At 48.0% G+C, this 23,505-nt stretch overlaps 1 protein-coding gene across 2 annotated transcripts; it reads right to left on the minus strand.

Annotated features, from left to right (window-relative positions):
- Positions 1 to 2,316: 2,316 nt before the first annotated feature.
- Positions 2,317 to 17,157, minus strand: Slc25a38 (solute carrier family 25 member 38). Of its 2 annotated transcripts, none has more exons than XM_085689048.2 (7): positions 16,980 to 17,157; positions 11,281 to 11,402; positions 10,278 to 10,362; positions 7,186 to 7,365; positions 6,782 to 6,956; positions 4,345 to 4,511; positions 2,317 to 3,360 (listed from the first exon to the last, which is right to left on the minus strand). In XM_085689048.2, the coding sequence occupies exons 1-7, from the start codon at positions 17,106 to 17,108 to the stop codon at positions 3,238 to 3,240; spliced, it is 981 nt and encodes a 326-aa protein (XP_085545174.2). In that variant the 5' UTR covers positions 17,109 to 17,157; the 3' UTR covers positions 2,317 to 3,237. The 2 variants fall into 2 exon arrangements, with proteins under 2 accessions (XP_085545174.2, XP_048279525.1); XM_048423568.3 differs by lacking the exon at positions 16,980 to 17,157 and adding an exon at positions 12,890 to 13,121.
- Between the last annotated feature and the right edge of the window lie 6,348 nt (positions 17,158 to 23,505).

Consider the following 23,505-nt stretch of genomic DNA (forward strand, 5'->3'; position numbering starts at 1 on the left):
TTCCTTAGGTGTGCACCCCACACTGGCTAGTCTTTCCTTAGGTGTGCACCCCACACTGGCTATAGTCTTTCCTTAGGTGTGCACCCCACACAGGCTATGGTCTTTCCTTAGGTGTGCACCCCACACAGGCTGTGGTCTTTCTTTCCTTAGGTGCGCACCCCCACACTGGCTAGTCTTTCCTAGGTGTGCACCCCACAGACTGTGGTCTTTCCTTAGGTGTGCACCCCCACACAGGCTGCAGTCTTTCCTTAGGTGTGCACCCCCACACAGGCTGCGGTCTTTCCTTAAGTGTGCACCCCCACACAGGCTGCGGTCTTTCCTTAGGTGTGCACCCCCACACAGGCTGCGGTCTTTCCTTAGGTGTGCACCCCCACACTGGCTACGATCCACTGTCTAGTGTGTAAACTAAAGCTGCTTTTGTTTTCCCCTTGGTTTCCTGACACAGGTTTCTCTGTGGAGCCCTGGCAGTCCTGATACTCACTCTGTAGACCAGGCTGACCTCGAACTCAGGGGTCTGCCTACCTCTGCCTCCTGAGTGCTGGGATTAAATGAGTGTGTCATCACACCCGGCCCTAATTAAGTTTTAGGGACTTAAATGGCAGGTCAAAAATTAAATCACATCAAACCCACTCTGCTGTTGTGGGACCCTCACCCCTTATTCTCAAAAGGGCGAGAAGAAATTTCCTCGCAGAATGTTTTCCCAGGAAGATAGTGACCTTCCCCTCTCCCACCAGTAAGGTTCTGAGCACAAGGACACTTTGCTCAGCCCAGCTAGCCACCTAGTCTGGCTGATATAGATGGCCTGACTCAGGAACAGTGGCCTTGCTCTAAGAACAAGGAGAAAGCTGACTTAGTAGAATGGGTGGGAGCAAAAGTCCTTACACCTGTGCCAAAGCAGCTTCAAAGATTCTCTTTGTACTTATGCCTTTAAAAGCTTACCCCACAGAGGAGATACAACTCCTCTCTACCTCGTTGTAACTGGGATGGAGATGAGTTCCAAATATGTTTGTATTATGCTGATTAAACCTTGCTTATTACAGTCTGGGCCTCTCTGGTGCTCTCTCTGGGGGTTGTAATCTGGGCACAACACTGTCTTCAGGGAATGAGACAGACTGTATAGGTTTACCAACCAGCACTTGTTTTAACAAAATGAAGATGTGAGGGCCAGTCATGATAATCTAAGTCTGTGCAGAAAGGAAGTTCTTTACTTCCAACCATTACCACCTGAAGCTGTGTCTTTGGTTTGTTTGGCGCCATTGTCCTTCCTGGTTTTTGTCCTGTATGTCTGTGTAATGTGTGTTGTTCTTTGTTCTGACTTAGACTGACGCTGGCGTACTCAAATCACGACTTCTTTGACTTTGATATTGTGATCACTTACAAGACTTTAGAGATAGGGCCGTAAGCATAGGGGTGTATTTCATAAAAAAGAGTCAGCCTCGGCCCCAAGCACATGGCTGCGGGGCAGCATGCTTGTATGGATGGCTGGGCTATTCAGCCTTGCTGTTACAAGGTATCGAGGCTGCCAGGAACAGTTGTAAAGGCGGATGTACCCCAATAGGATTTCTAACACTAAATAAAAAATCTGAGGTTAATCGCTATGGCCTAAAGAGGTTAAAAGTCCTTTTTTCCCAGTGCTGCATAAATTTTTACATGATGACTCGTGCCCCTTTCTAAAAAGTACTTTATTTTTCATATTCTTAAATGGAGTCTAGAGTCTCAATAGTTTACCCTGAGACAATGCCTGCAGGCCGAGATTACCGACTCCCACCCAAGAGCAGACCATTCAAAGGAAATTCCTGGTATTCCAAGCACTGTAAATTGGAACACCTGCCAGCACTTCACCAGGACACCCCTAGACAAATGTCAGCCAATCAGGGGTCCTGAACCTCAGAGACCCCTCGCCTCCACCTTTACTACTATAAAAACCCAATTCTAATTGAGTTCAGGGCTCTCCAGATATTCCAATATGTTGCACATGCAGAGAGACGAAGTTTGCAAACTTGATCAAAATAAAGGCTCTTTGCTTTTATATATGGGACTCGATCTCCTTTGTTGGCTTTTGTGGGAACCCTTGGATTTGGGCATAACAGAAGACAGGGTCTGATCACCCAGCTGAACTGGAACTTCCGGAGCTCCACCTGCCTGTCCCTCGCAAGTGCTGGGACTGATGTCCTGCTCCTCCTCGCTCTGCTAGGTTTTTGTTGTTTTTTTGTTTTGTTTTGTTTTTCAAACAGTTCTCAAAATGCTTTCCGTTATTCATCTGAACTTTATGGAAAATGTGAGAATAACACAGATTAAAACAGTACATTTGGGGGCTGTGGTGGTGCACACTTTTTAATCACAGCATTCAAGAGGCAGAGGCAGCAGATCTCTGAGTTTGAGGCCAGCCTGGTTTACAGAGCAAGTTCCAGATTAGCCAGAGCTACACAGAGAAATCCTATCTCAAAACAAACAAACAAAAAACCAAACAACAAAACAGTACATTGGAACAGTACAGTGTTGTTTTTGTTGATGTTGTTATTGTTGGTGGTGTTTTTGGGTTTTCATTTATTTTTGTCACCTCAGTCTCCAGTCCACTGATGTCTTTATTTAAAAAATTACATTTATTCACTTATTGGGTATGGGTGCTTGCCACAGTGCACATGAGAAAGTCAGAGAACAACTTGTCGGAACTAGGTCCCTCCTCTGTGAGTCCTGGAACCCACTGCAGGTCACCTGATAAGCTGACATTTCTGGGATCCACTGCAGGTCACCTGACGAGCTGACATTCCTTGCTGAGCCATCTCACTGGTCCACGGCAGCACTTAGATCCAGTCTTCCCTAACTTGAGACTCTTGCCCTCACCCATGGCAGGAGGCCCACAAGCTCTCTACTGTGGGATTCCTTGCTTCTAGGCAAATCTATGGTGTCCTGTGATGGAGGTAGGTGGCTGAAACAGCAAAATGCAAAGGTCTCTCTAGAAATGCCTCTCATATAGCCTTGTGGGACAACCAATCTTGCCTCCCAGCTCCTGTGTGTATTGACTGGAGTGTATCCAGAGCTGAGGGCACTGGTGACTCCACTTCTGAGGCTCTGGGGGCTCCAGGAACTCCTCCGGTCTCTCTCTGAATGGGGGACTAAAGGCAACAGCATTTCTGCCTGGTTCCTCAGACCACGCTTCACCTGACTCCAGGAGCTGTAGCAGCCCACAGCAGGAACCAAGCAGGACGGCAGATCTTCCTTCCCCAGCCATCTCTTTCAGGAGTTCAGGCCCATCCTGGCCATCATGTCTTCATAGACAGTCCATGCCATGGCAGCCATCAGAGTTCTACGGAGGGCCCGGGGAACACTGCCATGGAAGAAGCCACGCAGCCCATGGTTCTGTGATAAGAACAATTTCAACACTTCAGAAGCAACGCAGCAACACAACTGGTTATGCCCTATCACCAGAGACCTTGCTACTCCACTTCAGAACCTTAATTTGTAACTGCAGTACCAAACCAAGGAGATAACCAAGGAACTGCCAATTTTCCTGTAACTGTTAAGGTCCGCCTCTTTGGATCTGCACTACCTAGGGAAACTTCTTAGTTGGAAAAAGAACACTTAAAGTCTGGAGTGCTGGGCACGCCTTTAATCCCAGCACTCCAGAGGCAGAGGTAGAGGCAGAGGCGGATGGAGCTCTTGAGTTCAGGGCTAGCCTAGTCTACCTAACAAGTTCTAGGACAGCCAGTGGACCCTGTTTCAAAAAAACAAATAAACAAACAAAAGGCATTCAGGAGCAGAGAGCACTTTACTTGCTGCTCTTCTAGAATTTGCTTTGCAGCACCCACAGGGCAGCTCATCTTTTACTCCAGCACCAGGGATGTAGTGCCCTCTTCTGGCCTCCAAAGGCACACACACGCACACACATAAACATAAGAGTAAAGGGATTTTTGAAAGAACATTAAAAGATTCTTCTGGGGTGGCAGAGATTAAAACCAGACCTAGGCAGCTGAAAAGCTCTCTCCTGGGAACTCCCTTATGCAGGGTTGCTGCGAGCAGTTTGGTTTGTGGTTCTGTTTTCACTGCTCTGGTTTGTTGACTTGCTTTGAGATGGGACCCTCACTACTATAACCCAGACAACATTGGCTTCAAACTCATAATTCTCCTTCCACAGATGGCAGAGCTAGGGCGAAGGTGTGCACCACCATGCCCAGCCAGCTGTACCATTTATACATTGCAAAGAAGTGCCAAGCAGCATACAAAATACAGACTAGGGCTACCTGCCAAGTTAGGGATCTGGATCAGACTGTTGGAACTAGAGTTACAGTCAGAAGCTGGAGATAAAATGTCGTTTGCAAGAGCAGCACACACTTCACAGCTTACCTTGAAGATGAGGGCGGCTGCCTGGCCAATCCACTGGGACTTCACTGGGGAGAGCTGCATGTGAGTCTTGATCACGTCTGCAGGCTGAGTCACCAGCGAAGCCAGAATGCCAGCTAATATCCCACAGCTGAAATTCACCAGGGGCATCACAGCAGCATCTAACTGGTCTGAAACAGAACAAGAGCACAGACACATGGAGAGGCAGGGTTAACCAGTGTGCTCAGGGCAGACCTGACCAGAGGCCTGTGATGTGTCTGGGTTGGGGTCATGGGAAAACTCATTATTCAGTAAAATGATTTAAAACAATTGATCTGCTAATTATACTTCATAGTTAATTAAAACTATCTGACAGTTCTGCAGCACCTGACTGTACAGTGTGTGAGAGACCATCCTCCAACTGAACAGTACAGGTGAGAACACCACCCAACTGGACAGTGCGGGTGTGGACACCCCCCACCCGACTGGATGGTGAGGGTGTGGATGCCCCCGCCACTGGACGGTGCAGGTGTGAACACTCTCACCTTGTTACTGACTATAGGTAGGAAAATTTATTCATCAAGGACACTGTTGGCTCTGAAGACTCAATATATGCCAGGTGGTAGTGGTGGACGCCTTTAGTCCCAGCATTTGGGACTAAAGAGGAGGGCAGATTTTTGTGAGCTCGAGGCCAGCCTGGTCCACAAAGCAAGTTTCAAGACAGCCAGGGTTGTTACACAAAGAAACCCTGTCTCAAAAAGACTAAAAGTAAAAGATTTAGTATACATTTCCAATATTTAAAAAGTATCCATTCATTAATTCCAGTTTTTAAGGATTAATGGATGTGGAACTTTAGTTTTTTAATTAATGTGTACACGCTAGGTTAAGCTTGGTGACTCATATCTTAATCCTGTGCTCTGGAGGTGGAGGTTGGCTGATCTCTAGGGTCTGAGGCCAGGCTGGTTTATAATAGCGAGTGAGTTCTAGGCCAGCCACAGCTACATTTCCTTACTGTCTTAAATTTCTGTAGTAAAACGGGACTGTGACTTGCAGGGCCACATCTGTTCCCTGGGGGAGGAGCCAGTCTTCCCAACACCAGGGGTGTTCCCAGTCCCACTTCCCCACCATCCAGACAGCTTACTGAGCTCAGGCGCATTCTGCAGAATGGGTTCCAAGCAACTCTGCCTAATTCTATCAGCATCTGCCACCCAGACTTGGCTCGCAGTTGGCCCACAAGCTTACTGGGGGACAGGTCTGCCACCAGCACCTCAAGTTTGTGGTTCTGGCCCCACCCATAGAGGGCTCAGGACAGTAGCAGGACACAGCAAGGAGACTGAAAACTTCCTCAAATTCCCAAGCAGTCAGTGTTGCCAAACTGGCCTGTTTGTCTCACACGGAGTGCTCACTGACAAACACACTCACAGACTGCACCCCAAAGCTTCAGCCCTAAAGTCCCTAGGGTGTCTAGGGCATGCTATTGCAGAGCCTTGTCAAAACACACTTTGTGTCTCACCCAGCCTACCCTCTTAACTTTAGAAGACACAACTCTATGGGCTGGAGAGACGGCTCAGAGGTTAAGAGCACTGACTGCTCTTCCAGAGGTTCTGAGTTCAATTCCCAGCAACCACATGGTGGCTCATAGCCATCTGTAATGAGATCTGGTGCCCTCTTCTGGTGTGTGTGCAGCCATGCAGGCTAAATAAATAAATATTAAGGAAGGAAGGAAGGAAGGAAGGAAGGAAGGAAGGAAGGAAGGGAAGGCCCAACTCTATAGGACATCCAAACACCCAGCCCCAAACTGGTTCCTATGGTGGTTTGAATGTAATTGACCCTATAAGCTCATAGGGAATAGCACTATTAGGAGGTATGCCTTCCCTTCCTGGAGTGGGTATGGCCTTCTTGGAGGAAGTATGTCACTGTGGGGGGCCTTGAGGTCTCATGCATGCTCAAGACCACTTCCTATTGCCTGTGGGTCAAAATGTATTAGCTCTTCATTCCTTCCTTCTCCAGCACCATGTCTCCCTGTATGACATCTTTTTTCTTTCTTTCTTTTTTGTTTTTTTGTTTTTTTTGTTTGTTTGTTTGTTTTGTTTTGTTTTTTGAGACAGGGTTTCTCTATAGCCCTGTTTATCCTAGAACTAGCTCTTGTAGACCAGACTGGTCTCGAACTCACAAAGATCCGCCTGTCTTTGCCTCCTGAGTGCTGGGAGTAAAGGCATTCACCACCACCACCCGGCCTACATGACATCATGTTGCACCATGATAGTAATGGACTGAATCTCTGAACTGTGAGTCTTGAACTAAATGTCTTCCTCTATAGGCGTTGCCATGGCTACGGTTCTCTTCACAGCAACAGAAACCCTAAGGCAGCTCCATTCCTAACATGCTATGACTATCCCAGAGAAAAAGGCAAAAATGCAGCCTCTCAGAGACTCCTCTCGCCAACCATATACTCCCTTACCTGTACCACGGAGCACTGCAGTTTTGGTCTGGTTGTAAAACATCAGGTAGAGCCCTGAAAATGGCGCGTCACGCAGGAGAGTTGCTGTCAGGCCTCTGAAGAGGCCCCGGTGGCCCTCGCTGCAGTAGATGCTCCTCAGGGCTGCATAGATGCTCCCATAGCTGTAAGTCCCACTCTACAAAGAGGGCAGATACGTGACTGGCAAATCAGCATCTGGGCAGCAGCCCAAGCAGAATTCAGGCTGCGTACCATCACCAAGGAACCAGGCTTTCGTTCATACGTGGCTTGTCCTGCCTACGAAACTGAGGTATCTAAGCACATTTGACCCCGAGTCAGACTACACACTCAGGGAGCACAAGTGGTCACCACCCTGATCCCTAAGGCTCTAAAATTGTCAGACTCACCTCATAGCGCGTCTTGATCACTGTGATGGGTGACATGCAGACTCCTGCGACAGAGCGTGAGCCCATGCCCAGGATGACAGACTCCAGGGCGGTGGGAGGATGGCCTCGCAAGAAATACTGCTTCGAAGAATACAGAGTGCCAAAGTAGATCCCTACACCAGGGACACACCTCACGATGGACTGTGGGGAAAGGCAGAGGGAGGGAGGATAAAATCAAAGGCGCAAAACTGCAAGGTGCCTTCTGGGAAGGTGGTCCACATGCAAGCTGCTTGTTTACAGTGTGGAGGGAGCACCAGTGGGAGGAGGGGCGGCGACAGGACAGGCAGCAGCCAAGAAGGAGTGTATCAGAGCAGCTACAGCTGTGGGTAAGTTAGTCCCCTTGGCAAGCTTTAGCTGTCAGCGAACATCCCACCCCTTGCGATCTCTCTGCTGAAGGGGCAAGGGGAGTGGTTAAACATCACTTTCCATCTTTAGTGGTTGAAGGCTGGAGGGTGGGAACCAATGCTTGGTGCTTCCAGCAAGGTAGTCCCTGGGGCTAGAAAAAGCCTTTGGGTGAAGAAATAAAGGTGTGGCTGTCCCAGGCCACTTTCCCAGTGGTGGCAAAGGTGAGGCTACACTGACAGACAGTGGATGCCAGCCTTAGAGCTGGTGCCATGCTAACAGTCGTACTTTAGGAATAGAGGCATCAGTGGTAGTACAGGGCACAGGGAGGAAGTCAACAGTCCCCTCATATCTGTTGGGAGGGGGTAGCCCTATGCACGCTGCACTTCGGTCTCAACTGTTCAAGTACAGGTGACAAAGTTGCACTTATAAACAAGGCACGGTCATAACCTTTGTGTGCCTGTGGCCTCCCTTGCACACCTTACTGTCCTGTTCTCCCTCTGCTTGTGATATTTGGAGCCAACAAAACACCTGGGGAAAGATGAGGCAGTGATCGACACAGGCACCAGGTGAGGTCAGGCTTCTACTGACCTGAGGACCTGTCACGGGGGGCCAGCCACGATGATCCACAGAGCTGAACTGAGGAGCAGGGGGTGCTGACAGCCAGGACATCCTGACCAAGAAAAGGGCTGCCTTACTTCTGAAACTGTTCAAAAGAACCAAGACCAAGTGCCCTCCCTTCAGCTCACTTGAGCTGCTGCAGGAGCCACAGCCCTTCAGGGGCACTCAAGGACGATCTGATCCAACAATTCTGTCCTTTGACGTGCGATCTGAAACACTTCGGCAAACCTGGGTAACATCCACATCCTCGTTTCTTCTCCGTCTTCTGATAAATGACTCAACAAGGTCCTCCCAGGCCTCACTTGTTTCTGCTTCCAGACAGGGTCTCACTCAGTAGCCTTGTCTGGCTGCTAACTCACGGGGATCCCCTGCCTCTGCTTCCTTAGTGCTGGGGTTATACCCAGCAGTTACTTTAAAAAGAAAGTTTATTTTTGTTTAGTGTACATATGTGTGTCTGTATACGGGTTTGGACACGTATGTGAGACAATGCAGAGTCCAGAAAAGAACGCTGGATCCCCTGGACCTGGAGCTACAGGCAGTGTGAGCTGCCTGACATGGGCACTGGGATAGAGCCCAGGTTTAAATACATGCTTTGTTTGCTCAACGCATGCTCTTCACCACTGAGCTATCCTCCAGTCCATTAGCACTTCCTGACGGCCTTCAGTCTGCTCTCTCCCTTCCTGTCAGGCTGGGCACGGGTCCCACTGGGCGGGCACCCTAGAGATGAGCCTCACTGCTTCACATCTGTCCCCTGGCTCAGCTTCCTTTCTCCACATTCACGTCAATGTGCCGAAAACATGGCAGCCGCTTCAGTCACAGGTATGGCTTGTTCTTGCCCAAGGCGGCTTCCAAAGGTAGGTAATGCATCCTTCACTTGTGCTGAGTGGCTTGTGGTCACTCACTTCAGGAGATCTCTTGCTGAAGTCTTCAGGCAGGCTCAGTGTCCTCTGATGGACCACGCTGCCATCAATTAGATCATATTTTCTGTTCCTGTCTCCACTCACAAATGCAGTGTTCTGTCCACCTTAAACTAGAACTTTCCACACACCATGGCTGTGATCACACTGCACCGTTAACTTCTGCAATCTGAACTATGACAACAAAAATAGCCTGGATTTCAGGACATCCAGGGTGCACAAAGAAACCCTGTCTCAACAACAACAACAAAACGCCTAGATTTCATTTTCCTCTTCCACAACTTCATACACACAGCATTCTTTCCTGCAATCTAGTGCTTTTTTCTTTTCTTCTTAAGATCGTCTACCTTCCCCGTCCCCCGAAAGCCCCGTCCAGCTTCCCTCTGGCTCATCCCACTGTCCGCACCAGTGCTCCTGTGTGCTGAGGGCACCGTAAGTAAGACACAGGCTGCCCGAACACAAACCTCAGGATTCCCAGCAGGTGATCTGATAACTAACAGCGACTGAGTGACGGCTGGGCGAGTGGGGAGCACGGCTCCGATGTGAGCGATCCCTCACTCAGAACAAAGCACAGCTGAAAGCTTATGGACTGGTCACCTACAGAATTTTCTATTGAATGTTTCGGACCAGGGCTGACACAGGAAACTAAAACCACAGATTATGATTTGAAAGGGAATGTCCTTCGCAAACCATGTGTTTAAACACCTTGTTACCAGTGGGTGGCGCTGTTCTGAGAGGCAACGAATGTTACAGGTAAGAGGCATGACTGCTGGACTTGGGTCCCTGGAACTGAACTGTCTTTGAAGTATGTCATAGGCCCGCCTACTTCTGGCCAAGGCTCTCTGCTTCCTGGTTTGCTGAGATGTGACTAGTTTCCTCATGCCCCTCCCCCAAAAGTGTGGAGAGTATTCCAGCTGCCATGCCTTTCTCACCAAGATGGACTCCCATCCCACACAAGCCCAGACAAGCATCTCCTCTCTTGAGCTGCTCCTGTGAGGGATCTGGTCCTAGCCATGAAAGGTAACTAATACACACGGATGGGGAGGAGCTACACAGACAGGGAGGAGCTACACGGATGGGGAGGAGCTACAAAGTCTAACAGTGACTGTGAGCTGGAGAAGAAGGATCACTAAAGGAGTGAAGCGGGAGAACCCACACCGAAAGGCAGCTTACAGGAGACATCCCTTTCCAAAGGCCCAGAGGACTTTCTGTGCGAACCACCTTCAAGAACACAGTCAACATCCCGACACGCCTGGACCTGAAGGAGACAAAATGGACAGAAAGAAAATAACTCTGTTAGACCACACCCTCACAGTAGAGTTCCCACCAAAGACTGTCTAAAATACGCAGGAATCTCTATACTGCATCTTAGAATTGCTCTTTTAAATTTTTATTATATATCGTGTGTGTGTGTGTGTGTGTGTGTGTGAGCGCGCACGCACGCGTGTGTGTGTGTGTACATGCAAACACCTGAAAGTCAGAGGACAACTTGCAAGAGTCAGTTTTCTTCTCCCACGTGGGTCCTAGGGATCAGTCTCAGGTGGTCAGGCTCGCAGTAAGCAACTGCAGAGCTCACCCATCTCAGCAGTCCTGGAATTCTTCATTTTGGCACACGCATATTTAACTGTCTATTCACACCACAAGCAATGGAATAACCACCACTTTACATACACTTTGTGTAGCTCCCATAGTGCTCCAGAGACACAAACACATTCAAAATGGATGCTATTTACAACAGACAAACAAACAAACCAGTACCCGGCAGCATAGTTACAATGTCACAAGCTTGCACCCGTGCCCAGCAGCATAGTTACAATGTCACAAGCTTGCACCAGTACCAGGCAGCATAGTTACAATGTCACAAGCTAACTCAAGAAAAATTAAATTATAATGTGTATATACATAAAACTATATTAACTTTTTCTTCAGAAAACAGTATCCATAAAGCACATGACCCAGTACTCAGAAAACTGAGGCAGGGGGATTGCAAGTTAAAGGTCGGCACAGGATACACAGTAAGGCTCTTGTCTGAAGCAAACATAAACAACAACTAAAAGAAATTCCAGCCTGGCTTGTGTTTCTCTATCATAAGGAAGTTGATTTAACTTGTAAGGCTAATCCTGTGTCTGAGAAGTTGCTAAACCCGGTTCCTCTATGAAGCAGGGCAACAGCCTACCGTAGGTCTGAGGGCTGTAGAGTCTGCAGGCGTGTTTTGAGGAGATCCAAAGGCTGGAAGAGGAGGGTGGAGCAGGTCCCACTGATGGAGCCACAGAGGAAAGCCTTGATCACCGGATGTAACTTCAAGACAAGAGATCATGGTGTCAGCAAGCCTAGCCACCAAGCCAGCTCCTTTGCCCACACCTGCACCTGAAGCCCTTCAGGCTCCACCTGTCACAACCCCATTCTAGCCAAGGCTCTCTGCTTCCGGACTCTGAACTGTGACCACCTGCATCATGCCCCTCCCACAAGGCTGTTGGGAGCTACTCCCAAAGTGCCAGGCTTTTCCCACCAGGATGGGAAAGTAAAGCCTACAGCCAACACTGCAATGTGCACAGCAAAAGGGACCTCTCTGGTCTCACTATTACTGCTATAACGCTGGTTCCCCTAGGCAACATGTCCATTTCACGGCAAGCGTCCCTGTCTCTCCTGACTGAAGAGTCACTGACCATGCTCTCATGCTGAGAGTAGTCTTAGCTGTTGGCTTCCCCAGGCTAGCTGGTTTAGGGTCTGTAGATGATTATAGGAACAAGTCAAAACCCAGGAGAGCATAAGCTTGGCCACTGTGTATAGCTTCCAGTACTCCATGAATTTCCATGCTTAGAGCTTGGCCTTTCAAGCCGGCGGTGGATGTGGATGCGCACACCTGGGAGGAGTGACAGGCAATCTCTGAGTTGAGACCAGCCTGGCTTACAGAGTGACAGCGAGTTCCAGGACAGCCAGGGAACCCTGTCTTGGGGGGGGGGTGTTAAAAAAAACAGCAAAAACAAAAACAAACGAAACCCCTCTGCCTTTCTTCTACCCATCATCTCACGGAGACCCAGAGGACCACACACTGCACAGAGCAGTCACTGCTGGCATGCGGTCCCGCCCTCAGCCCTGCATCAGCACAGGCTGCCTTATCTTCTGGCTCCATACAGAAGGGCAGCACCCTTTCAGACACTCAAGTATCTCCCGTTGGCACACCCCAGGAGCCCCAGCTCATGGCCCTGGGCTTCCATGGCAGTGTCTGTCCCCTTGCTGGACTGCAGCAGAGTCACCAATGGCAATGAAAAGATACTCGAAACTCCTTCTCCTCCAACCAGGACACTTGGCACAGCCCATCTGGAGACCTTCTCTTCCCCCATTTAATGATATTTCACTCCCCACCCCCGAAATCAGACAAGATTAGGGGCATTCCAGGTGGTATGGCCATAGACTACTTTTTTTTAAGTAACTGACACACTGTACCCCTAATGGCTTTTACTAGGATGACTATGAAGTCTATTACATCAAATTACCACGACCCCAAATGTCATCAGAAGTGCCCATTCTAGAGAGAAGAGAACCCACCCTAACTTCCATCAAACACGCCTGGAGTTGGTGTTCAGCCCACTGGGACTAAATAAGCTCTGAGAGTTGAACGCTGGAGGAGACAGCCACCCTGGGGCCAGCAGGGCTCCTCGAAGACGGCAGGCACAACCAGGCAGTGTGTGCAGCTCAGCGCATCTCTACTGGCGGCCAATGCCCTCTCCCCAGAGATGCAACTATTCTGCTAATCAATCCCCAAAAACTCTGCTCAGCCTTACCAGAGCCTCTGCAGTGTTGAGGGGCTCAACCCCCTCACACACCAGGTCCCTCTCTTCCTTGGACATCTCTTCTGTACCTGGAAACCTGCTCCAGAATCTGTTTCCAGTGCCAAATCGTACCATCTCCATTCCCTCTGTGCCAGTCACTCTCCACGCCTTGGGCTTGCCATCTAGCCAGAACTCCTCCAGTAAGGCTCCCGCAGATTCACTGGGGTCTGCACATCCCAGCCCCCCCCCCCCCCGCTTCCACCCTGTCCTTAACTTTGAATTCTTGGGTGCATTTGATATCAATGACCACCTCTCTCTCAGTATTGGTTTCTTCCAGCACCCAGCTCACCCCGCTGTGGCTACAGGTCTCTCCTCCCTCTGCCTGCACCTCAGTGCTGTTCCAGCTCTTATCTCTTCAGTCTGCAGCCCCACCCACAATCGTTCACATGCATTTCCCATTCCCACTGCACCCCACTGACCCACCAGCCAAACTCTGCCATCCCAGTGTGTTCCCTCCTGCCCACAGGGGCCCACAGGGGTCTCAAACTCAACAGTTCAAACTGAAAACTTGTGCAACGGTCCCTCACCTGCCCCCTCCCCAGCCCCAGGAGACAAGCTCTGCCTGCTGCTTCCTGACCACGTCCTGATGGCTGGTCCATTGGTCTGCCCTAGCCGTCCCTTCAACCTGCACAAGAGAGACTCTCTAAAGAAGGGCTTTATTCAGGAACGAGCAGGGGGCTGCAAATGTGGGCCAGGAGAAGTCACATGAGTATTCTTGAGCCCTCTCTCCTTCCAGCCCAGCAATGAGCCCCATCCTCTTACTCTGTCTCCCTCACTTCTCTGGCCACTGCTCACTGTCCTCTTCCGGAGCGAGGCTCTCACATCCGTCAGCAGCTTCAGCTTCCTCCTTCCGTGCACACACTACTGCTCATGGAGCTCCAGACAAGCCACACGACACTGCTCAGGGGTCGCCTCAGACAACATTTTGTTTTGTTTTGTTTTGTTTTGTTTTGTTTTGTTCTGAGACAGGGTTTCTCTTCTCTGTAGCTTTGGAGCCTGTTCTGGAACTAGCTCTTGTGAACCAGGCTGGCCTTGAACTCACAGAAATGTACCTGCCTCTGCCTCCTGAGTGCTGGGATTAAAGGCGTGTGTCACCACCACCCAGCTTGACATTTGTAGACCTGAGTTCTTCCTCTCTCTCTTCTTTCCACCAACTGCTTCCCAGTGGGAGCTGTTGGACCCCTGCTCTTCAACTATCCAGTCTGGGCTTCTCCACACCAGTTCACTCTGCTCCTGACCAGCTCTCAGCCTGCCTTCTGGACCCATCCTGGCTCAAAGGGCCACCTCTCACTCCCTGCTGACTGCTATGACCTTTTTACCTCAATCTTTGACCCCTCAGTCTACTCCCTCTCCTAAAGCCAGGGTTATCTTTAAAAACTGCAAATTGGAGTCTGCAGCATCAATGACACAGTGTTCTGCTCCCGACTCAAACAAGCCAACACGGAGCCAAAGTCATGAGTAATGGCAAATGTACTAGAAACTACTAAACATGGCAAATCTGTCCCGAGTGCTAGTCCAGAGGAAATCAGAACTGTTAGGTGGCTGCTCTCTAACTCTCCCACAACAGTCACCTACCGCTCGAGGCCCTGGAGCGGCCCACAGCACTCCGTCCCTCCTTGACCCGCACAGTCACATCGCCCACTGCCATGGTGCTGCTCTCCTGCCCCTCTCACTCTGAACACCCAGACATTAGCCTATCTCAATCAGTGCTGCTCACAAGCCCCATGTCAGGCTCCACTACTTCTCTTGGTGACACCTGGAACAGACCGCTGTGGCCATCATCCCTATGACCAAGGGTGCAAGACAAGAGGAGACACAACTCCTGTCTCCTGCATGCTTCTGTAAGAACTGACACAGAAGCAAGGCATGGTGGCAGACACCTCTGAACCCAGCATTCTAGAGAAAGAGGCAGAGGGGCAACCTGATATACATACTGAGCTCCATGACAGCCGGAGCTACATAGACTCTCAAAACAAAACAAAACAAGACCTGACCGTGGGGCTGGTGTGCAGAAAGTGTGCAACACAGACCTAACAGGAAAGCTGTACTCCTCCCTCGAGCAGAGACCCACAAGATAAGGCCCAGTAGTCCCTGCGTGTCCTATCCCAGAACAGGTTAAGGTCACCCCAGTTCTTTCCAGCAGTTTGGTCCAGCAAGGTTCCAAGAAGGAACAGTAATTACACCCTCTGAATTGCTCTCCTAGGCACCACACCCTACGTATCTATCTGTTCTGGGAACGAAGCCTAGGCCCTCATGCATGCGGGCAAGCATGCCATCACGAGCTCGACTTCCAGCCCTGCCCCTCTTTATTTTAAGGCTGCCATCCTTCATCTCCATACCTGATGGCAAAAACTGCATTTTAAATGTCTCACCTTCACAGCACAGGGACCGAGCACAACACTGGCCCAATAAATATCCACTGAACCAATTTGGTTTTGTTTGGCTTTTTATTTTTCAAAACAGGGTTTCTCTGTGTATCCCTGGCTGTTCTGGGACTCACTCTGTGGACCAGGCTGGTCTAGAACTCGGAAATCTGCCTGCTTCTGCCTCCTGGGATTAAAGGTATGCACCACCACCACCGGGCCACAACGTCAATTCTAATAGATAAACCAAAAACTGAAAAAAAAAAAAAAAAAAAAAAGAAGCAGGTAGCTTAAACAGCATCGTGACTTTTGTTTATGTACAGCATATTCTTTCAGTGGATTAGTTTTTTGTGGGCCTATGGTTGGACTTGTTTTGAGACAGAGTCTTACTACTCCAGATCTACTTGCCTCTCCAGCCACTGTGCTGGGTCCTGGGATTAGTTCTATTTGTTGTAGTGATGGATATTGAGGTGCCTTACCCCAGGAATACACCTCCAATTTTAAGACATTTAATTTATTTTAGTTCAACCCTATTCATGGCTTAAAGGTGAACATTCCAATTTTCTAAGCCTGAGAATGGACAAAAACAATCAGAAAGGGCTGGAGAACAGTCAAAAGGGGCTAGAAAGCAGTGTTCCCCTAGAAGGCCATGGGGTTCCCAACACCCATATGGGAAGGGGTGCTCAAACCACTTGTAACTCCAGCTCCAGGGGATCCCAACACGCTGTTGGCCTCCTTGGGGACCTGCACTCTTGTGTACATACCTCATCACACACTCACACGCGCACACAAATTAAAAACTAAAAGCATAATCAGCAAATAGGACTGCACACAAACACAAGGCGAGTACCATTTCAACAGCCAATTAGTTCCACAATTTCTACCACCCCACCCCCAACAAAATCCCTACATCCAATATAAACAGAAGGGAGAAAATGGCAGTCCAGAGGAAAAAAGCTAAGTAGTTTTGAAAGACGTGATCCCGGAGCCGCCATGGTTATCTTTAAAGATTTCCAAAAAGTCACACATGGGAGAGCACACGTCTTTAGTGTGTCTGCACTCTGGAGACAGAGACAGGCCAGGCTCTCCGAGTTCGAGGCCAGCCTGGTCTAAATAGCGAGCTCCAGCCAGGGCTGCACAATGAGGCCCTGTCTCAAAAACACGTAAAAGAAAATTTAAAGCTATTCCCGCCGGGCGGTGGTGGCACACGCCTTTAATCCCAGCACTTGGGAGGCAGAGGCAGGCGGATCTCTGTGAGTTCGAGGCCAGCCTGGTCTACGAAAGCTAGCTCCAGGACAGGATCCAAAACTACAGAGAAACCCTGTCTAAAAACCAAAAAGGAGTGCGTCCTCCTCCCAGCAAGGGGCACCGCCACCCAGGTCCGCCCGGCCTCCCGACGCACCCCCGCCTCCGCCTATGGCTGGCGAGGACCCGCCCCCGCCTCCACCAATGGAAGCCCGGCGCCCGGCCGCGCAGCCAATCTGACCGAGGGGGCGTGGCCTTCGCGAGCCGGGGACGCTGAGGCCGCAGCCTGCTGGGAAGCGGGACCGGGAGGGCGGCCAGAGGCCCGGGGTGACCGGTGGCGCTCGCCTCCATGACCGGTAGTGTGTTCTAGAACGAGAATGTTCTAGAAGCACATGGCAGTTCCCGACCCGCTCCCCCTGTCTCCACGAGCTTACCATGAGCGTCTCCACCGTGTCCTCCACGTCCTGCGGCGGCAACAGCGCAGAGCGCGCCTTTTCGATCACTGGGGACGCGAGCCCGGCCCCGGCCACGGCGAGGCTCCGCGGCTCCGTGCTCACGCCCATCCCTCCCCGCCGGTCCGCCCCGCCGCAGAACTCAGTACCCGAGTCTAGCGGGTCTTTGTTTCCGGGGGAGGAGAAAGTGGGAGGAACCAGTCAGGAAGGTGAGAGTCCACTTCCGCTTCCGTTGATGGAACCCGTCCGGCGCAGAGTAGCGTTCTATCGCCACCTGGTGGCTACACGCAGAACTGCAGTGTACGGTTTTTAGTTGGAAACTCAAGGTTTGCCTCCGGCTGGGGCGTTTCTTTTGGTGGCTGAAGCGTTTTCTGAAATGTGTGACTGGCTGAATAATTTTAATTAAATTATATTTAAGAATTTATAGGTGGGAGATGGTGGCGCACGCCTTTAATCCCAGCCCTCGGGAGGCAGAGGCAGGCAAATTTTGTGAGTTCAAAGCCAACATGATCTACAGAGCAAGTTCCAGGACAGCTAGGACTGTTACACAGAGAAACCCTGTCTGGGGGTGGGGGGATTGAAGCAGGTTGGAATGCCTTCTTTTTAGACACGACTTTCTAAAAATACAATTCACATTTCTCCATTTATTTATATGTTTACTTATTTTATTTTTTGTTTTTCTAGACATGGTTTCTTTGTGTAGCTCTGGCTGTCCTGGGCTTGCTCTGTAGACCAGGCTGGCCTTGAACTCAGAGATCCTCCTACCTCTGCCCCTGAGTGCTGAGTGCTGGGATTAAAGGCGTGTGCCGCCACAGCCCAGCTTTTTTTTTTTTTTTTTTTGATTTTTGAGACAGGGTTTCTCTGTAGTTTTTGGTCACAGCCCAGCTTTTTAAATTTATTTTTGTATTTTTATTTTTACTCATGTGTGTGGGTGTGTCCATGTGAGTGTGGTGCCAATGTGGAGCCGGTAGAGGCCAGAGAGGGCTGTCAGATCCCGGGGCTGGAGTTACAGGCAGTTGCGAACTGCTTGCACTGCTGCTGGGAACTAACCTCAGGTCCAATGCCACATCTCTTTTTTATTTTTTGAGAATTTCTAGCTGCATATAATGTGTCTGATCAAATCCAGCCACCATTCCCTCTCCTCTGGTCCTTCCCTTTCCCCATCCACATTTCTCTTTGAACACTGATCGTCTGTATGTCGATCACATACCTGATAGCTAAGATTTATAAGATAAATTATATCATTATTTTCTTAGTCAGTTTTGGTCTTAGAGATGGAACCCAAGGCCTCAGATTTGCATCAAGCACTGCACCATTGAGCTACACCTGGCTCCATTCATGCATTCTTTAATGCATGCATGCATTTATTCGGTAGTCTATCTGAGACTGGGTGTTGCTGTGCACCTCTAGAGGGACTAAGCTCACTAAGTAGGTGAGGCTGGTCTCAAACTCACTGAAATCCACCTGCTTCTGCCTCCTGAGTACTGGAATTAAAGATAGGCACCCCCATGCCTGACTCATTAATAATTTTTTGTGGTACATGTTGAAATGATACTTTAGATATATTGGGATCAATGAATTTTATTATTGATGTTAATTTCCCTTGTTTCTGCTGTGAGGAGAAAGGTATCCTGACTTGTTGGAAAGTTAGGCTATCCCCGAAGTTGGGATCCGGTGGGGGATGGTCTCCCTGCAGGAGTGGGGACCTGCTCCTCCTGGAGAGAGAGCCTTTATAACTGAGCTCTGCTCTGCTCCCAAGGGAGTTTCCCAGCAGGAGTACCGGTTTCTTCTCGGCTCCAGCCCCAGATGTTACTTCTCTGCTTTACTCTGTTAATGGGCAACCCCTGCATAAATGTAGCATCTGCTAGGGCTCTGGCAAAAAAGTTGTTACTTCTGCTCTGCCCGCCTAAGGGCAATTCCAGCAAAGACGCCAGTGAAAGAAGATCTTCACCCAAAATGATTTCAAGAAAGAGATTTATTTGGGAAGGAGGAATCCAGGATAGTGGCTGCCTCTGCCAGGGTAGAGGACAGCTGCCAACTGAACAGACACAGGGCTTATATAGGGCTTCTTAGGGGCAGAGTTTTTCCAGGGAGAAGATTTTCAGGGAGGGAACTGGTCAGATTTCAAGCCCCCTTGGGTTTAGAAAAACTCAGATTGGACATATTTCATGCTCAGGGATTGGTTGGTATTGTATTCAGTTGGCCAGGGACAGATTTGGCTCTGGTTTCAGGACCAAATGGTGTTTCTTTAACTGCCCTTTGTAATCTTTTGGCTCTAGTTCCAGGGCCAAAGTGTGTTTCTTTGGCTCTGGTTTCAGGGTCAGGATGTGTTTCTTTGGTTCTGGTTTCAACGTTAAAGTGTGTTTCTTTCACAGGCTCTGGGTTCAGGGCCAGGGTGAGTTTCTTTGACTGTCCCTTTTACCCTACGTGTACCATATGCATGCAGTACCCATAGAAGCCAGAAGAGGACATAGATCTCCTGGAACTGGAATTACAGATGGTTGTGAGCCATGTGGGTGCTGAGGACCAAACCTTGGTCTTCTGTAAAAGCAACAAGGACTCTTATTGAGGAGCCATCTCTTGAGCCTCCTCTTTATGCTTCTTGAAACATGACCATTAGACCATTTAAAATACCACATTGGTTTGCATTATATTTCTTTTGGACGTTACCAGTCCAGATATCTAAAATGTATGGTTTGTGGCTCACTTGCACATTTTGGTTTCCAGCTTCCCATGTATCTATGTGGCAGACGTGTGGAGGAGATCCTGATGCTCTTGTTGGAAACACATGCACATTGCATCAGTGCCTGGCCATCCCAAGAGTAAAATCTGAACTTACAAACATGCCATGGCAGAACCCAACCGCTGCTCAGGCGCAGCCCCTGCAGCAACCCTTTTGCCTCACAGGTAACGCCCTGTCTGTGAGTCCCTTAACTGACAGACCTCCAGGTGCTAGAAGCTCTCATCTGCGGAAGTGAGTTTACTTCAAAGGAATATTGATGGCCACACAACCAGCTCCCCTTCCCTGCTTCCTATCTGGAATCAGAAAGCCTGGCTGCAGGCTTGTGCTGTGATCCTGGCTACTTTTATGTCAACTTTATACAAGCTAGAGACACTGAAAGGGGGGAACCATAATTGGGAAAATGTCTCCGTAAGATCCAGCTAAGACATTTTCTTAATTAGTGTTGGGGGAAGGGAAATAGCCTATGGTGTATGGTGCCATCCCTGGGCTGGTGGTCCTGGGTTCTATAAGAAAGCAGGCTGAGCAAGCCATGGGGAGCAAGCCAGTAAGCAGCTCCCCTCCATGCCCTCTGCATCAGCTTCAGTCTCCAGGTTCCTGCCCTGTTTGAGTTCCTGCCCTGACTTCCTTCAGTGATGAACAGTGATATGGAAGGGTAAGCCACGTAAACCCTTTCCTCCCCAACTTGCTTTTTGGTCATGGGTTTTCTTCCTTTTTTTTTTCCTTTTTTTAAAAAAAAAATTTGTTATTATTTTTTTAACTTTATTTTATTGATATTTATTGAGCTCTACATTTTTCTCTGCTCCCCTCCCTGCCTCTCCCCTCCCCTCTTCAGTACTCCCCCAAGGTCCCCCATGCTCCCAATTTACTCAGGAGATCTTGTCTTTTTCTACTTTCTACTTCCCATGTAGATTATATCTATGTAAGTCTCTCTTAGGGTCCGCATTGTTGTCTAAATTCTCTGGGATTGTGGTTTGTAGGCTGGCTTTCTTTGCTTTATGTATAAAAACCACCTATGAATGAGTACATGTGATAATTGTCTTTCTGGGTCTGGGTTACCTCACTCAAAATATTTTCTAGCTCCATCCATTTTCCTGCAAAATTCAAGCTGTTGTTATTTTTTTCTGCTGTGTAGTACTCCATTGTGTAAATGTACCACATTTTTCTTATTCATTCTTTGATCAAGGGGCATTTAGGTTGTTTCCAGGTTCTGGTTATGACAAACAAAGCTGCTATGAACATAGTTGAGCACATGTCCTTGTGGCACGATTGAGCATTCTTAGGATATATACCCAAAAGTGGTATTGCTGGGTCTTGAGGAAGGTTGTTTCCTAATTTTCTGAGATATTGCCATACTGACATCCAAAGGGGCTGTACCAGCTTGCATTCCCACCAGCAATGCAGGAGTGTTCCCTTTCCCCCAACAACCTCTCCAGCATAAGTTGTCATCAGTGTTTTTTATTTTGGCCATTCTTACGGGTGTAAGATGGAATCTCAGAGTTGTTTTGATTTGCATTTCTCTGATGACTAAGGATGTTGAACATTTCCTTAAGTGACTTTCACCCATTTTAGATTCCTCTTTTGAAAGTTCTCTGTTTAGGTCTGTACTCCATTTTTTTTTATTGGATTATGTGATCTTTTGGTGTTCAATTTCTTGAGTTCTTTGTATATTTTGGAGATCAGACCTCTGTCTGATGTGGGGTTAGTGAAGATCTTTTACCGTTCTGTAGGCTGTCGTTTTGTCTTGTTGACCATGTCCTTTGCTTTATAGAAGCTTTTCAGTTTCAGAAGTTCCCATTTATTAATTGTTTCTCTCAGTGTCTGTGCTGCTGGGGTTATATTTAGGAAGCGGTTCCCTGTGCCAATGCGTTCAAGTGTACTTCCCACTTTCTCTTCTATCAGGTTCAGTGTGGCTGGCTTTATGTTGAGGTCTTTGATCCATTTGTACTTGAGTTTTGTGCATGGTGATAGATACAGGTCTATTTTTATTTTTCTACATGTTGATATCCAGTTATGCCAGCACCACTTGTTAAATATGCTTTCTTTTTTCCATTTGATATTTTTTGCTTCTTTATCAAAGATCAGGTGTTCGAAGATGTGAGGATTGATATCCAGGTCTTCTATTCGGTTCCATTCGTCCTTCTGTCTGTTCTTATGCCAATACCAGGCTGTTTTCAGTACTGTAGCTCTGTAGTAGAGCTTGAAGTCAGGGATTGTGATGCCTTCAGAAGTTCTTTTACTGCACAGGATTTTTTTGGCTATCCTGGGTTTTTTACTTTTCCAAATGAGGTTGAGTACTGTTTTTTCAAGGTCTTTGAAGAGTTTTGCTGAGATTTTGATGGGCATTGAGTTGAATCTGTAGATTGCTTTTGGTAAGATTGCCATTTTTACTATGTTAATTCTGCCTACCCAAGAGCATAGGAGGTCTTTCCACTTTCTGGTGTCTTCTTCAATTTCTTTCTTCAAAGATTTAAAGTTCTTGTCATACAGGTCTTCCACATGTTTGGTTAGAGTTACTCTGAGATATTTTATGCTATTTGTGGCTATTGTGAAGGGTGTTGATTCTCTGACTTCTTCCCCAGCCCTTTTATCATCTGTGTACAGGAGGGCTACTGATTTTTTTAATCTTGTATCCTGCTACATTACTGAAAGTATTTATGAGTTGTAGAAGTTCCTTGGTAGAATTTTTGGGATCACTTATGTAAACTATCATATCATCAGCAAACAGTGAGAGTTTGACTTCTTCTTTTTCAGTATGTATCCCCTTGATCTCCTTTTGGTGTCTTATTGCTCTAGCTAGAACCTCAAGAACTATATTGAATAGATATGGAGAGAGTGGACAATCTTGTCTTGTTCCTGATTTCAGTGGAATCGCTGGGAGTTTCTCTTCATTTAGTTTGATGTTGGCTGTTGGCTTGCTGTATATTACCTTAATTATGTTTAGGTATGTTCCTTGTATCCCGATCCCTCCAAGACCTTTCTCATGAAGGGATGTTGTATTTTGTCAAATACTTTTTTGGCATCTAATGAGATGATTATGTGGTTTTTATTTTTCAGTTTGTTTATATGGTGGATTACGTTGACAGATTTTTGTATACTGAACCATCCCTGCATCTGTGGGAATGAAGCCGACTTGGTCATGGTGGATGATGGCTCTGATGTGTTCTTGGATCCGATTTGCTTGTATTTTGTTGAGTATTTTTACATCAATGTTCATGAGTGAGATTGGTCTGTAATTCTCTTTCTTAGTATTGTCTTTGTGTGGGTTGGTCATCAGGGTAATTGTAGCCTCATAAAAAGAGTTTGGCAATGTTCCCTCTGTTTCAATTGTGTGGAATAATTTGAGGAGTATTGGTATTAGTTCTTCTTTGAAAGTCTTGTAGAATTCTGAGCTGCAGTTATAGATCTGCTTAATTTGCTTATCTGGTCTTGTAATTCTGATAGGTCTACCTTCATATGTTACTTGGCCTTTTTCCTTTGTGGCTCTTAATATTCTTTCTTTACTCTGTATGTTTAGTATTTTGATTATTATGTGGTGAGAGGACTTTTTTTGGATCCAGTCTATTTGGTGTTCTGTAAGCTTCTTGTATCTTCATAGGCATATCTTTCTCTAGGTAGGGACAGTTTTCTTCTACGATTTTGTTAAATAAATTTTCTGTGCCTTTGAGTTGAACTTCTCCTTCTTCTATACCTATTATTCTAAGATTTGGCCTTTTTATGGTGCCCCGTATTTCCTGGATATTTAGGGTTAAGCTTTTGTTAGATTTA

Source organism: Myodes glareolus, chromosome 4 (genome assembly GCF_982192425.1).
Source record: "Myodes glareolus chromosome 4, mMyoGla1.1, whole genome shotgun sequence".
Lineage (NCBI taxonomy): Eukaryota > Metazoa > Chordata > Mammalia > Rodentia > Cricetidae > Myodes > Myodes glareolus.